The sequence below is a fragment of the Miniopterus natalensis genome, chromosome 11 (assembly GCF_054644295.1).
Source record: "Miniopterus natalensis isolate mMinNat1 chromosome 11, mMinNat1.hap1, whole genome shotgun sequence".
NCBI lineage: Eukaryota > Metazoa > Chordata > Mammalia > Chiroptera > Miniopteridae > Miniopterus > Miniopterus natalensis.
In genome coordinates, this window is record NC_142091.1 from 18,737,475 (window position 1) to 18,755,182 (window position 17,708).

At 34.6% G+C, this 17,708-nt stretch overlaps 1 protein-coding gene across 6 annotated transcripts in view; it reads right to left on the reverse strand.

Moving 5' to 3' along the window:
• The window catches only part of DYNC2H1 (dynein cytoplasmic 2 heavy chain 1), a 244,128-nt gene that overhangs the window by 81,469 nt on the left and 144,951 nt on the right, over window positions 1–17,708 (reverse strand). For all 6 annotated transcript variants that reach the window (XM_087821570.1, XM_087821571.1, XM_016206739.2 and 3 more), the window contains 5 exons: window positions 17,568–17,699; window positions 16,196–16,268; window positions 8,763–8,923; window positions 5,640–5,765; window positions 2,436–2,546 (listed from right to left, as the gene is read on the reverse strand). In XM_087821570.1, coding sequence (XP_087677696.1) covers window positions 2,436–2,546; window positions 5,640–5,765; window positions 8,763–8,923; window positions 16,196–16,268; window positions 17,568–17,699 — 603 coding nt within the window. The remainder of the gene's footprint in view (window positions 1–2,435; window positions 2,547–5,639; window positions 5,766–8,762; window positions 8,924–16,195; window positions 16,269–17,567; window positions 17,700–17,708) is intronic.

Below are 17,708 nucleotides of genomic sequence, written 5' to 3' on the forward strand. Positions count from 1 at the left end.
TCCTAAAGATTATGCAAAATAGATAAATTATATATACAGAGAAAATCATACACAAATACAGACTATGTGAAAAACAACAAAATGAAAACATTAATATGCCAAATTATGAGCTAAGGCCAAAATTATACTTGACTACAAAGTCACAGACTTAAACTAATTTCAATACTTATGCAAGTAAATAGAAACCAATCAAACATTCAACATAAGAAATCAGGAAGAATAAAAGTAAATACAATCTAAGGAAAGCATTAAGAAGGAAAAATAAATAAAAAAGCAGCAAATTCAGTGAACAGAAAAGACAAGTATGACAGCAGTTATTTGGAATAAATTTTTAAAAACATTCTCACACAACTAATCAAAAAAGAAAAGAAATAATAGAATGGAGGTTTAACAATATTTAAAGATAATACTGTATAATTATAATTGTGTATATGTATGCATATATACTAATAGTTTTGAACATAATGCACTATGCTATTTCTTAGCATAAAATTACCTACACTGATATAAGAAATAGCAAACAAATTCACCAAACATTTAAATAAAACTGAAAATTTCCATGAAAACAGAATAAAATTACCTCCTTAAAAAAATCCTGGATAAGGTTGCACTTTAAGTTAAAACATTCAAGGAATGGTTCCCCTGATATATTAACTCTTCATTAATTGAAATATTTACTGTGTTCTTCCTACATTCCTGGTATTATATGATAATAATAAAAAAATTAGCTCCCGCCCTTATGGCTTGTAGTTTAGTAGAAGAATATAAGGAGAGAGTGGCTGGAGAAGATTCTGTAATGGTTGTTTCTTACTAGGCATTGTAATGAAACTCATTCAATTAACATACTTCCAAATATTAAATCATCTTTGCATTCCCTAGATTAATCCTATCCCTTTTCCTCCTTAAATAAGACTAATAATTTCAGATGAAAAAGATGTACTGATCTAAAGTAACAGGTAGATATAAACACTAATAAGATATTTTTCTTAAGAATAAAAAATTATATAAAACAAAGAACTTCCTACAAATTGAGAGAAAATGCAGACAGACCCTTTTACCAGTTTTTTTAAGTTTTAATTCAGTTTATTATTTTATTTATTGACTTTGACCAGTTATGTGATATCATTACAAATGCATATAGTTTTGGATATGTCAGGTTTAGGAAGGATCCGCCCAGCAATATATGTTAGAAGGATGAAGGAAGAAAACAAACACTGAAAACCTAACTTAGCTAGGTAAAAAACACATGATGTAAAAACTCAATATCCACATGCAAAAGAATAAAGTTAAACCCTTACCTTACACCAAACACAAAAATTAACTCAAAATGGATTAAAATCTAAAGGTTTAAGATCTGAAACTAGAAAACTCCTAGAAGAAAACAGGGGAAAAGCTTCATGACATTGAATTTGACAGTTATTTTTTGGATGACATCAAAAGGACAGGCAACAAAAAACAGAACAGACAAATGAGACATCACACCTAAAAACATCTCTGCATCAAAGGAAGCAGTGAACAGCAACCCTAGAGAATGGAAGAAAGTATCTGTAAACTATACATCTGATAGGAACTCCTACAACTCAACTCTCAACTCCAGAGTATACGGTGTGAGGCAAAAGTAGGTTTACAGTTGTGACTACGCAAACATAGTTTATTCTTGCATTATCATCTATTATTGTTTTATTTTCCATACAAACAACTGTAAACCTACTTTGGCCACAACCTGTATAAGGAACTCCTACAACTAAGTTACAAAATTAATTCTATTAAAAACAGACAGATGACTTGAATTAGACATTTCTCCAAAGAAAATATACAAATGACCAACAAGCATATGAAAAGACGTTCCACATCACTAATATCACGGAAATGCAAATGAAAGCCACAGTGAGAGATCACCTCACACCGTTAGAATGTCCATTGTTTAAAAAACAAACCAACCGACCAAAACAGAAAATAACAAGTGTTGTCAAAGATGCAGAGAAAATGTATGCTATTGGGAGGAATGTAAACAGTGCTTTCCACTTATATAAGATATCCAAAATAAGAAAACTCATAGAAACAGAAAGTAGAATGGTGGTGGCCAGGGGTAAAGAAAAGCAAGTAGCTTTTCAATGGATACAGTAGTGTGTTTTGCAAGATGAAAAATTTCTAGAGATCTGTTGCACAAAACGTACATCTAGTTAAAAATGGTTAAAATGGTAAATTTCATGTTATGTGTCTTTTATTATGATAAAAACAAAAAATATAACATTTGAAAGAAAAATTTCAATGTGTTTTTATACATGCCATCTTATGCTATTATTTATGTATATTATACCTTATCTAAGTGTAAAAGGAAGTTTTGCATAGCAGAAGGCTGTTTAGAGCTTTGGAAGGCATTGTAGAGATTACTGCACTTATAAACCAGTGGTTCAAGTTTTAAATCTTCTTACCTCATATGTTATCTTCAAACTTGACTGTAATAAAATAGGAGTAAAGTTGGGGTGAACTTCTGCAGTGAGCCAAAGACGAAAGGTATCTTTAGGTTGAAGAGTATTCAACTCCTTGTTTATAAAAACGACAACAATAAAAATCTACATAAATCTACGTAAATACATACACAAATTTCCATTTTATAAATATACTATTACTAAGTAATTTTTCTTACTAAAATCTTTCTGTGACATTCCGATATATTTCTTAATGTTCTGATTATGTTTAGTTTATACACGCATCTTCTCTATTATTAGCTTAGTGAAATAGATAACAACTTGGACCTGGAGCTAGGCCATCAGGCTTGAACTCCAAATTCTGTGGCTTATTTGCTATGTGACCTTAGGTTCTAGGACTTACACCATCACTAAGCAAGGATAACAACAGTATCTACCTCACAGTACTGTATAAAACACTTAACACTGCCTGATATATAATAAGTACAAAATAAAAGTGATAGCTAGAATTGCTATGCCTAAATTAATAGTCATGTTTAGGTCTTCGGGTTCCCACTGCTTCAATTCATGCTTCCACAAAAGTTGTATAGTGGTATCAATTCCTTTACTGCCAGTCTGCAGTGTAACCTACTGCACATGATATAAATTGAAAACTTTACCATACAAATTCATCTGTCCATGCTGAATTCTTTAGTCACTATTCCAATTTTTATACCTCTGTGTCTTTACTCATCACATGTTTTCTGCCTATTATTCTCTTTATAACCTATCAAATTCTTACCCATTTGTCAAACTATAATTTAATTATCATCTCTTAGGGGAATATCTTCTCCAACTCTTCACTACTACAATCTTAAGCAGAATTAATCAATAATGACATTTTGTAAATTATCTTCTGTAGCATTGAACATACTACATATTAAGTACTAATGTGGTCTGTCTCTTCTAAACTAAATTCCTAGAGAACAGATACAAATTTTATAGCCACCTCTAACTACCCAGTACCTAGGACAGTTCTTGGCTTTTTTCTGTACTCAGCAAGCGTTTACTGAATGAATGAATGAATGAATGAATGAATGAATGAATGAATGAATGAATGAATATTGATAAATATTGATAACTCTAAAATATCTTGATACCTCTAAAAGAGTAAAGTCTAAAAATTACTTTAATAAATATATGTCTAATACTAACAATCATTATTAATGTGAAATGTTAGAGTTAAGATGACCAAAAAAAGGGCCATAAAAAATATCCTATTTGCTTAAAACCCTAAGTTATAAAATGTATCTATATCTAATAATGATTTTAAAATGTAAATTTTTAAAATGTAAAGTTTCATAATGTCAAAATGTAAACTTTTGCCTTGGGTGAGCATGTTTTTAAAGAAGTTAATAGAGCCTGACCGGCGTGACTCAGTGGTTAAGTGTTGACCCATGAACTAGGAGATCACGGTTCAATTCCCAGTCAGGGCATAGGCCTGGGTTATGGGCTCAATCCTTGGTAGGGGGCATGCAGTAGGCCGCCGATTAATGACCCTCTGTCATCACTGATGTTTTTATCTCTCTCCCCCCCCTTCCTCTCAGAAATCAATAAAAACATATTTAAAAATCAAAATAAAAAAATAAAAACATTAATAGAAATAATACATTTGTGATATAGTCGGATTTAAAATAAATTTGTAAATTTATATCCAAGTAATTCATACAAACATCCCAAAAGAAAAGCAAAATTTTTTAAATATTTTAAACTTTTGTAATATAATTCACCCTATATGCTTCAAAAGTTCTAATTAAGTAAAAACTGTAATTATATTTTACATAAATTAACAGCTACCAACATAATGTTTAAAACAGAAAGCAAGATTGAAGTATTCACAGGTCTTCTTTACATGTCTTAAAACATCATCAGACATAAAATTTCTATTTTTATACATTAGTAATTTTTACAGAATATTGTAAAAATAATGAATTATAGTAATAATGTGGTTATTGTAGTAATAATGAATGTTTAAATATTGATATATACAGCAGTTCCCCATATCTATGTGTTTTACTGATTATAAGTAAAGAATCATCATGGGCCATCAACTCATTCACTCAGTCACTAACTCATTCATCAAAGATTGATTGATTACCTATTTTGTGTAAGGTGCTATAGCTGCCAACTTATTAGTACTGCACAAATTTTTAACACATCAAAACTAGGCCAGGGCCTCTCTCAATCCACTCTATTCTGTATGATTCTATTCCAAATAATACTTCTGTCAGATTAAATTAATTCCCCAGCTATAAGGACCTCCTTTGACTATGTCCAAGGACAAAAATCCAGTGTTTTCTGCATAGTTCTTAGGATATTCCATAACCCATCCCCTTCATAGATGTCTAACTCCACTGGCCCACATTGCCCTGCCCAGGCCCTCTAGTATATTCAAGGACATCTTCATTCCTTGTACTGGGCATGAACATGCCCACCAGTATGTCTCTAACTTGCACTGCTGAAATTAATCATGGTCTCCTCCTCCCCCAACCTACACTTAGCTCAACCACATAAAGTTATTAAGAAACATCTTGTCTTCAGAGCCACCTCTAGTTACCCAAGGTCATAGTCATCTATGTTAAATAAACACTAGACTTAAATCCAGGTTTGCATTTAAGACCCACCCAGCAATTTGTTCCGTCTTAAGGTTATTTTCATGTTGGGGTCACTGAGTTAAACGAAATGATGCTTCAGTTTACATCCTAATTGTCTTAGCAACTAGGTTGGTTGTTCTAAAGTCCCCTCTGACTCGTCTTCATCTTTTCTTCCCATACAGGCACAACAGAACAAGAGCATAAAGAGAAAGTAATGTTATATATAAATAGATCTTCCAAAATCTTTAAAGCACTTCCCTATAGTCCTCCTGAAAAAAATTCTCTAAGTCTCCCTTTGATCATGATTAATAATTTCCTGGCTTTACTTAAATGACTTTAAAAAATATTTTTATAGACTTCCTATTAAAAGACCCATCTTGGTTTGTACAATGTACGTATTTTAAAAAGAAAATACTTAACAGATTTTAAATGATGTCTCAAATACTAATTTTTAAAAGATATATCTTCATACATAATAATGCAAGACATAATAAATACTGATGTTCCTTGAAGATAACTGAATTGAGTGTATATTAGATATATTATTATTTGTACCATATCTATCTGAATCTACCTTTTCCAGAACTGGCAGCCAAGATACCACAAGATGTAAGTTCTTCAAACAGAGCCAATCTCCATTGCGAGCACATTCTTTTAGCATCTGAATTGCTAAATCAGCTTGACCTTGCCCCATGGCAACCTACAAAAATAAAAAAATAAAAAATAAATCTGATAACATGTAACATGGAGATCCATTTTTAATAAGAAATATTGGACTATATTTTCCCACTCATTAAAATATATTATCATTACAGGTTTGTAAGTTATAGAACAGTATAAAAAATTATTGAATAGTCTTTTATTCTGCATCCCACTATTCCTGTAATTCTTATCCTCTCAAAAAAGACCTTAAAAAAATTTTTTTATAACTATAATCTCCGTGAGTACTTTGAAATGTACTTCTCTTAATTTCTCCAACATTGCACATATTTGGGTCTCAAGACACTGGTCTATTTAACCGTGTCATTCACTCGCTGGCCCATCACCTAGCGAATCCTACATGCCAGGATCCTCAAGCCTGGACACCCAGCCTCTGCTCCTCTACTGTTCCTCAGAGAGAGGGGTAGGAGTGAGAGAGAGAGAAAGGGGAGGGGAGAAAATAGCGGGGAGAGGGAATGAGAATCATGACCTCACTGGAATTCCGTTCCAGTTTTTCCAGTCCCTGTAGTCCATTTGAACTTAAAACACACATGTAGTAGAACAGGCCACTTTGTACAATAGAAAACTTCCAAACATTAAAAGTATTCCAGCAGAAGTGGGATGACCCTAGATACTACATTCAGTACATAAGATTTCTCTATTATTTTTAAATGCTTGGACTAGGTGACTAAGGTTCTTTAAAAGTTTTAGTCAAGAATCTAAAATGTCTACATGCCACTTACCATATCCATGTTTTTAAGGACAATTTATATAATACTTGTATAGTAATACAGCTATATCTGTGTAGATACATATATAATTTATAAGGATACATATATTAGGAGTCCTGGCTCAAATTTTTTACTAGGTATATAGTCAAAACATTTATTTTTTACTTTTCATTTTTAGAGAGAAAGGAATGGAAGGGAGAGAGAAAAAGAGAGAGAGAGAGAGAGAGAGAAACATCGATGCCTCCTGTACATGCCCCAACTGGGAACTGAACCAGAAACCTGGGTATGTACCCTGACTGGGATTCAAACCCATGACCCTTCAGTGCATGGGATGACACTCCAACCAACTGAGCCACAGCAGCCAGGGCAGTCAAAACATTTTTGAAGAGTAATTATAGATTATCTCAAACCATACTGATTTTTTTTTTTCATAGTGAGTACAAGATACCACTTCATTGTTTTTGGTTGACTTTCACGAGTATTGATTTTGTTGTCCAATCAGACTATAAAGTTTTTGAGAGCGAGAACAATGCCTAGTTCATTGCACACTGAAGCAGACATAAAACAGGTAATAAAGACTCATATTGATTTTTTAAAAATCTTCAAGGTCTAACCTGGAACTAAGCAAATAGGAGGGATGGAACAAATACTGGTTGAATTGTTTCAACGCACATATTAGTTTCCATTTATTAAAATTTTAAAAAACGAAATGAAGGAATGTACAAAATAAGCAGAGTAAAAGGACAGTTTGCTGAACTGAAATGGTAACTAAAAATAGAAAACTCAAAATTTTCCATAAGTCATAAATTGTGCGAAAACACCTTAAAGGTTAATGAAACCTTAAAAGAAGATATTTACTATAAGAAAAAGAATTTTAAGCACAGCATGAAAATGGCTGCCCTCCTCAAAAATAAACACACACCAGTTTCTTACATTAAAAATTAAATTTTGCATTAATGTTATCCTTAGCATATATATTCAGCATAACAATAAAATTTTTAAATAACAGAAATATAAATAAGTATGTACATATTTAAGGGTTTTACTACATTAAACAATTTTGCAAGTTCCTTACACAAAACTCCAGGAGTTTAAATAGTCAAAACTACTGTGAATGCAATTTTATCTTTCTGCCAAGATCACTGCTAACAGATACAGCCTATAGAAACAGGCTCCCCTTCCTCAAGACACTTTATTGATAATTGAATACTGTCTAATAAATATTCATATACTATAACTAGAGTTAAATAAAATTTTGTAGTCAGACTGTGCAAACTCTGCACAATTGAGCCTAACTCTCTGCTATTTCACTATCTTCTAGTTATGTTCCTCATAACATTCTTACTTTTCATTTTTGGTTGCTATGAAGTATTTGCTTTTTTAGTAATTATTATTTTCCCAATGAAAAAGGTTTATTTATTCATTTGTTAAAAATTGAGGGTAACTAAATTTTCAAACTTGCATGCAAACTGAGTTGAAAGAAGGAGCCAATCTGAACAAATTAAAGATTCTAAATTTACCTCAGGAAAAAATGGTATTATATTAGATAATTATTTTTTAAATGTATGTATTTCTTTCATTTCAGTTTTTGTAGGTAAATATTGCTGTAATTTATTGTAAAAGCATCCAAGTAAAGTTTTAAAAAGTATTCAAATGTAAGCAAATATATTAGTTGCCTATTACTGTTAAAACAAATTAGCACAATTTACAGCCTTAACACTAGACAAATTTATTATCTTACCAGACTTCTGGAGGTCAGAAGTCCCACTGGTCTAAAATCAAGGTGTTTGGTTTGAAAATAAAGTAGTACTAAAAGGGCTGATCTTTCCGGAGGCTCTAGAAGAGAAGCTTTCCCTTGCCTTTCCCAGCTTCTACAAGCCACCTAGACTTCTTTGCTTATGGCCCCTTCCTCCATCTGCACAGCCAGCAGCATAAAATCTTCACATCTGACCTCTGCTCTGTCCTCACATCTCCATCCTTCACGGGACCTCCGCTGCTTCCCTCTTACAAAAACCCTCCTGATTATATTGAGCCCATCTGGATAATCCAGTAGGACCTCTCCAAGATTAACTTAATTACATCTGCGAAATTCCTATTACCATGTAAGGCAATGAATTCACAGGTTCTGAGGATCAGGATGTAGGCACTTTGGGGGAACATTATTTGGTTTACAAAAAAAAAAAAAAAATGTCTGTTTCACTAATAAGACCAAGTATGGCAAGAAGAACAACAGCTATTGTAAAAAGAGCCAGGTGATATATACTGACCTGGTGATAACACCCTCCGCTTCTTTCAGCATTAGCAAGTTCCTGAAGTTCCTGAGAAGGATCAGCACCCGGAGAAATAATTATCAAGATGGGTTCAAATTCTAGTGTCTCTTTGTACAAACGTTTGAGATTTAGAGGAAGGGGGGACAACTCTTTCAGTCCTAAAAGATATATTAAAGAAATTAAAAATAAAAAGTAAAATGAATCAGATAAAAATCTATTAAAACTAATTACATAACATATAATAGAAAATAATTACATGAATTATAATCTCACACATATTAAAGTTTTCACACTCTAAAATCAGTCACGCACCAGTAATAACTAAGATTAATTGAATGCTTAAGGTGCCAGGCATTTTTCTAAATGCTTTAGATCTGTATCATCTAATCATTACAACACAACGAGGTAAGAACAGATGACCATGTTAACAGATGCAGAAGACACAATCAAGCACTGTGGTCTGAATATACAATGTTCTCCCTACAGGAGACTGACCCCACCATCCATTTGCATAGCTTTTCCTTCCTGTATGTGATAACAGAGCACCTACTCTATGCAGCCCATATGGGGAATCTGATTTCTACATGGTCTGGTAAACAAGTTCACTGTAATGATATAAGGTAAAGTTATTTCTTATATCCATGCATTAGTGAAGAAAAAGTATAGAATGAAAAGAATGCTTAGTTTGAAGACAGAAATATAAAACTCTCAGTGTACATTTGTTAGCTGAGTGACCTTGAACAAATCACTAAAATACAGTGTCTCAGTTTTCTCAATTGTATCTGTGGAAGTGTAATAGGAAATATTCTCATTCATTCAAACATTCATTTATGTATGCATAAAATCAATAAACATTCTAGACAGATTAAATGTGCTGTCTGATAAAATGTATCAAAAGCTTATAAATGTACATGGCCTTTGATTCAGTTATTTAATAATAATTAATTTAAGAAATAATTTAGGATATGAATGCAAAAGCATGTATAAGGGACTTTCATTTTAGCTGCTGACATTAGTTAAAAACGGGGAAAGACATTAAGGAGTCTGAATGAGTAATTTCTGGTAGCCTTATAATGGAATTAGAGCTACAAAAAAGGTGATTTACTGAAAAGCAGATTACGCAACAAAACAGACAACCTGAGTCCATATTGTATACACATCTACGGGCTAAAAATAGAAAGGTACATGTAAAAATGTTAACGACAGTTATCTTGTGATGGAATAACAGGTGTTTACCTTTTTCTTCTTCTGTCTCTTCTCATAGACCTCTAATCAGATGTATTATGTGAAAAAATATGTCAAAATATATACAAAGATGCTTTCATATAAAATGACTCCTGACTGAAACGTGTTTTATTTGGGAAATATATGCCAATATAGAAACTGTCTTTAAAAGTTTAAATGCTGATTTCCATATCATTTCTTAATTTACCAAATGTACACAATAAACTCCATGAGGGCAGGAATCATATCTGTTTGTTCACCATTTTATATCCAGAGCGTACTATAAATTCAATTATTATTTCTCTAGTCAAAATTCCACAAAAGATAAATATATGTTCATTTCATACAACATTTCAAAGTATTGAAACATTCTGGATTAGAGAAAATAAAAGCATGAAAAATATCATACCCTTTAAGATAACATAGGTGTGACACATTCATGTTACCTGGAATTCTGTGTTAGCAATTCTGCCCACAAAACACCAATATAAATTTCCACTGCATTTTTAGTGAACTGTCTGTATATAATCATTGCTTTTATTAACCCAAGTAATTTTGAGTCATGATACCATTAGAATTGCAGTGTAAATCATTCAGAACTATTCAGTAAAATTAAAGAGCCCAAAATCTTCATTGCATTGAAACACTTGTAAATCACTAGGATATTATAATCCGACCATACAGCTGTAAAATATATCACTTCTTTCAAAAGAAAAATAAAGAACTAAAAATAAGTTAAAGAAATAACTTAAACATTTATCAGACCTTACTTTACTCGGATAAAATGCTAAGATAATAAAAAAGAAATAATTTGCAGTTTAAAAGAAATGACTACAATTCCTGCACTTCTCAAGTACCTAAGTAAAGAAAGTAGAACATTAATATCAGACTATTACAGGTTGTAGGTATAAGAGTCTTCCTCATTCATCTCATCATCAATAACAGAGGCTCATAAGCATCAGGTGTACAAAATTACTCTTCCTTCCTGGAGAGAGAAGGCATTTTTAGAGCTAAAAATGTACCACAAGCACCAAAAAAAGAGAATCAGCAATCAATATCTAACTGAATACACATTAACCAAGTGGGAAAATACCTTTAAAAATGGAGTGATGCTCAAGCCTAAAAACCCCACATGAACGGCAAGCGTCGTGGTGGGCAGGAGTCTAAAGACGCCCGTTCACGATTGCTCAGCCAGCGCTCATCTGCGCTGCGGGGAAGGGGCAGTGCAGGTGTAACTAATGGGCCACTTTCATCACTTGAGCCCTGGAAAGCAGAATTTCCTACAGCTAAAGTCAAAGTGCTGAAGCAGAAGAGAGATGCAGGAGAGATGAGGCAGAGGAAGAGACCAGAGGGACCTAAGGCATGAGAAGCGACCGTCTGCCACTGCTGGCTTTTAGGAGGGTAAAGGAGGGGGAACAAGGGAATGCGACCAGCCTCTAAAAGCTGAGGACTCCTAACGACAGAAATGGAAATGGGGACCTCAGCCCTACACCTGCATGTTGCTCAGTTCTGTGAGCAACCTGAAGGACTTTGGAAATGGATTATGCGCAAAGCCTCCCAATAAGAGCCAAGGCCTGGATTCAGCCTTGGGCGACCTGGAGCAGAGAAGCCAGGTGAGCCCCCCACACTTCTGACCTACAGAACTGTGAGATAATCAATGGATGTTCTTTTAAGCTAATTTCTGATAATTTAGTACAGATGCAACAGAAAGTGAATACACATTTCCTTATGTCCCGCCTTTCCTCTTATACACAGACTTCGCCAGGCAGCTTGAGCGATGGAAGCAAGGCGCATGGGACTGGGATGGGTTGCCTGCGTGAAGAAGCAGAAGACTGTAAAACTAGGGAAACTGCAAGGCTCAAAAAGGCTTTTTGGTGGAGAACTTTTAAGAAGTTTCTGATTCCTGTAGCTACTGCAGCACCTTCCAGGATCATGTCTTGTAATACCTCAATACACAAAGCATAATATCTTGCTCAGAATGGTTAATAAAAAGTCAAAATTAAATCCGAATTACAGAAGCCACAATATTTGCATCTGGTAACTACTATTTTCAGAAAGTAATGTAGCAAATTTTGCTAGATTTGTAGTATATTAAAGTAGCATGCCTAAAAGATTTGAGGATTGCTCTACTAAACTTAAATCTGCAAATCAAAACTACCTTCATTAACACATTTTTTAAGTAACTATTTTAACATTTATAGGTTGTAAAAAGGATTGCTAAAACGTAATAAAAAATCCTTCCACATGAATGACGTTCAAGAATTGCATTTGAAACCAAATCTCTAAATTTGATTAAAAAGAGAGAGTAGTGTTTGTCATCCTCCAGGAGTTTGAAGTTTTAAAACTCATTCATACAATAAAAACTCAAATTTTACATAAAACTGTATTAATAAGACCACTTGACCAAATAAAGCCATCCAACCATACACCAGTATATATAACTTTTGCTTAGAAATAGGTAGAGTTTGGTTTTAGAAATATATTAAACTTTCAAAGCACCTGAATATGTGACTCAGGAGGTTTTTACTTAATGTTGTTAAACCGTAAGAGTCATTTAACCTGGAAATCACATAGTACCATAGCAGAGGTACTCCAAAGAGTTAGCCAAGGTTCAAACTACAGTCAATAAAACAGGTCATGTGCAAATGAGCAACAAAGAGCATGTATTTAAAGACTAAATGGGTGATCAAAGATTAGAATCTTTAAAAATTCTGTGAAAATTACCTTGTTTTACTTAAACTTGCATCAAGTTACATAAACAGACAATATATAGATAAGCCAAAAATACATCAAATAGTGTTGCTATATAGAGAATTAAAACAGGCTGGCCCTGGCAGGTGTTGCTCAGTGGTTAGAGCACTGGCCTATACACCGAAGGGTCATGGGTTCAATTCCCAGTCAAAGGCACATACCTGGATTGCAGGTTCAATCCCTGGCCTGGTCAGGGCGTGTGCGGGAGGCAACCAATCCAGGTATCTCTCTCACATCGATATTTCTCTCTCTCTCTCCCTTCCCCTCTCTCTAAAAAACAATAAAAACAGCACAGCCAGAGTGGCTCAGTTGGTTGAGTATAGTGTCTTGTGCACCAAAAGGATGCCAGTTTGATTCCTGGGCACAATACCTAGGTTGTGGGTTTGATCCCAGGTTTGGAGAGCATACAGAGGACAATACTTCTCTCACAAATTAGGAAGGTAGTCATAGATTGAACAAACGTTTATAGTGCCTCTATGCTCCTTCCAGCAACTGTTTAAGGCACTGGGGCACAACTGTGAACAAAACAAAATGTGTTCCCTCATGCAGCTTATGTTCTAGGTGGGGGACAAACAATTCACTTGTTAATAAACAAATTAATAACAATATGTCAAGTAGTGCTAAATGTTACGGAGAAAATAAACAGAGCAAAGGGGGATAAAGAGAGCTGTGGTGAGAGTGTGTTATTTCTATATAGTGTGTTAGGGAAATCTTCACTTAAAAAGATGACATTTGAGTAGAGAAGTGGGGGAGAGAGGTGGGGTAGAACTCTCTTAGAAGGAGGAATAGAGAATGCCAAGGCCTTGAGACCACAGGAACACACCTGAAGTACTACAATAGGAAGAAGGGGGACTGTGGTTGGAAAAGGTTGAGCAAGAGTGAGAGTGGTAGGGGATGAGATCTGAGGGGAAGCAGAAAGCCAGGAGAGGTAAGACCTGGCAAGGACGCAGAAGGAGTAGAAGCCATCACAAGAGTTTGAACAGAGTGATATGATCCAACATATTTCAAAAGGCACGCTGGCTGCTGTGTTGAGAATAAACTGAAAGTGGGGAAGAGAAGGGGCCCAAATGGCAATAATCTTGCTCATATGACAGTGGCTTGAACAAAGTGGTAGATGGTGAAGGTCTGAGAAGTGATGGGATTCTGGAGATATTCTGAGGATAGAGTGAGCTATGGCAGCAACTGAAGTGAGAGGTAACAGTAGTTTGCATTAGGATTATAGGAATGACAAAAAGTAAATGAATTCCAAGTAAATTCTAAGTGAGAATTAAAAGGACTCGCTGGTAGATTGTGTATATAAAGTAAGAAAAGAGAAAGGATTATCTTTAGGTTTTTGGTTTGAACAACTGAGTGGATGCCAGCAGAGACAGCAAAAGGAACAGGGATGGTAGCTACAGAGTAAACGTTACCTGGTGGATAAATATCTATCAGAAATGAATCAACTGGGAAGAAAAGCACAGAGATGTCCCAATGCACTTCTGTATACCCATAACCAGCCAAGTGACCAGTGCAAAGGCAGCCTCGATATCTGTGTGTATGCGTGCATATGTGATGTTCTGGTGGAGGGCGAAGCAGAAGACAGCCACTGTGTAAAAAGTTGGGTTGGTAGGTCTTATGGGTTGAATTGTTTTTCCCATAAAAAGAAATGTAGAAGTCCTAAATCTAATACCTCGGAATATGACCTTATGTGGAAATAGGATCATTACAGATATAACTAATTAACTTCAGATGAGGTTATGCTGGAGCAGAGCAGACCCCTAATCCAATATGACAGGCAACCTTATAAGAAGACAGCCACATGAAATGGAGACACACAAAAAAGTCATGTGACAATGAAGGCAGAGATCGGAATTAAGCATCTGCAAGCCAAGGAAGACGAAAGATTGCCAGCAAGCCACCAGAATCTAGGCAGAGGCAAGGAAGGATTCCCCTGCAAGTTTCAGAGGGTGCATGGCTTTGACAATGGCTTGCTTTTGGACTTCTGGTCTCCAGAATATAAGACAATAAAATTCTGTTGCTTGAAGCCACCCAGTGTGTGGTACTTAGGAAAGTCCTAGGAAACCAATATAGTGGGTTAGAGTAGGGATGGCTATGTGTATGAAATAACTTTATCTAAGATTTAACAAGACTGTTTTATATTAGTACACACCAACAACATACCTCTAAACTAAAAATAAATCTGACTCCTTCAGTATTTAATAAGAACACAGCCTTTGAAGCTGAGTGCGAATTCTGCCATTTATTAGCTGTATGATCTTGTGTCATCATCTTTAAATAGATATAAAAAGAGCCCCTCCTAGGGTTCCTGTGAGGATTAAAAGAGTTGATACATGTATAGCACTTAGACTAGTCTGGCCTATAGTAAGAGCTATTTAAGTTTTAGCTGTGATTATTATCATTATGAACATTCAAGTTTAAATGAAAGAGCATGTTCACTAGAGTAAAACTGACCATATGAAGAGACAATTTCTCAAAATAATAACCCAATGTAACCAATTATAACAGCTTTATAAATTAACAAAAAATGATTATTCAATACTGCAAAGTTTTCCAATGAGATGCCTAGAAGGCCCAGTATGTTTTTAATTTCATAAAACTTTGTGCTAAACTTCTATGAGGAAATCTAATTTAGAGAAAAATACATAAAATGTTGTTAGACTTATTGGATTAGAATATATGCAAATTACAATTAGTAAAAAAGTTTCTATATAAAATTTCATATACATATATATTAAAAAATTAAATAAAAATGAAGGATTTCTAGAAAAATTATCAGCATACTATTTTAACTATGCCAGATTTTCATTTCCAACATATTTCTAAAACTTCCTGCAGTTTAGAATAATAAATGTCCATTATTCATGGATGGATCTACACTTCAACTAAAATGCTTTTCTTAATCTTTCCTTAACATAGTTTTTCCAAATTTTCTTGCACAAATGGAGACATGGTACAGTTTATCATTTCCAAATGAGTAACCACTTTTAATTCTACAGGTAAGATGATCTGAAAGACTTTAAAAATGCATTGACTAGTTTGTTTATAATCTGAAAGTCACACAAATTTTTAGTTTTTTAGACAGAGCTAAAATAACTCATTTTGAAGGCTTCTTTTCCTAAGACTATAGTATCTACATGTTTTACTTTAATTGTCTAAACCAAACATTTGATTCCTTGCTTTGGAATCCTAATCTTGGACAAATGTCTAAATCTCTAAAGTGCTTTAATAATAAAATAATTTTGAAAACTTCAAACACTTTAACAAAACATAGAATATCAATTATTCATCAAACTTAATACACATTAAATACGGTTATATCCAACAGAGAAATTATTTTTTAAACCAGGTGGAGCATGTAAAATAAGTAGAATGAAGGGGAAAAAAAGCCTGTACTCTTCTAAACTAAGGTCAGCATAAAATAACATGGTCTAGTTCTAGACAAGCACTGCACTTACCCAGAGTCCTGCATGCGAACAGAGCCATGGTGCTCTGCAGCCTGTCTGGTCTGAGAGCCTGCACCACAAGAACCTGAAAATAAGGTCAGGGCATTTTTAAATAATAAAGTTCCCACAAGGGCTTTTTTAACTAAACAGTAGTTAATGTCAATTAATTAAACAAATGTTTGCTAGCCCTAACTGGTTTGGCTCAGTGGCTAGAGCATCAGCCCAAAGACTGACGGGTCCTGGTTTCGATTCTGGCCCAGGGCATGTACCTCAGCTGCAGGCTCAATCCCCAACCCTGTAGGGGCACGTGGGGGAGGCAACCAGATGATATGTCTCTCTCACAACAGTCTTCCTCCCTCCCTCCCTCTCTCTCTCTCTCTCCCCCCCTTCCATTCTCTCTGAAAAAGCAAAGGAAAAAATATCCTCAGGTGAGGATTAAAAATAATAAAATTAAAATTAAAAAAACAACAAATGTACTAAAATATGTGAATACTTACCACTGTTATGCAACATTTACTATGCCTCAAACTGTCACAAAAGGTATATACAAAGACCCATCTTCATAGGCAAAATATCACTAAAATCCATTATTCCCTCAAAACTATCATCAGAAGTAAACGTCAGCAAGCAATGGTCACAGGGTTAGCTACTGCTTCAGCATCTAATAATAAAATGCCAAGTGCCAGGTGAAAATAGGGTCTGTAGGTAAGGTACTTCTGGTGAGAGCAGAACAGAGGCCCAAAACTCCTGCCTAAAATTCCAATCACCATTTTTATGAGGAATCACGTATACATTTTCAGATAAAGTTTTTCTTTTTCTTTTTGTTTTTTAAATATACATGGTAAAAGAGAATTTCCCAAGGAGATACCAAAGGGACAGAACCACTTCCAGGAAATGAAAGGGTCACTTCTAGAGTATCAATGTCTATCGAGCTTTCCAACTCTAAGCCTTTGCCTCCCCAAATGACTGGGTGGAAGCCATCAGTAGGTTTCATCATTCTATTTTGAGATAGAATCAAAAAAAATCCCCGCTCCTTACCATGGATATTTTCCTTAGATAGAACCCTGCAAAATGAGCAAAAAACCTATAAAATCTATACCTTAATTTCTTTCTGTAAATGATTTTGCCTATTGCAAAATGACCCTTGGGTCAGAGTCAGAGGGGGTAAGAAAAGCTACAGTGGGAAACACCATACCCAGAAATTTTGCCAGTAATATCACTGTCCAGATAAGACCGCAAAGCAGAAAGCCCTTCCCCTCATACGCCACATTAAGGATATGTAACACCCAAAGGCAGAGCTTTCACTTTTATTTTTTATTTTTTTACTGAATTTGGCTTCTGAGCAACAAGAGTAACATTAAGTACTTTTATGCACTTAACTTACCTGCTGAAATAAGGAAACTTTCTTTGCAAGAATAGATGGAAACTCTTGCTCACACATTGAATGATGATAGTAAGTACGCCACAGAGCTGCATCTTCAAGGCAGAGGGTCTGATAAAGCCCAGGGAGAGCAATCTAAAAAGT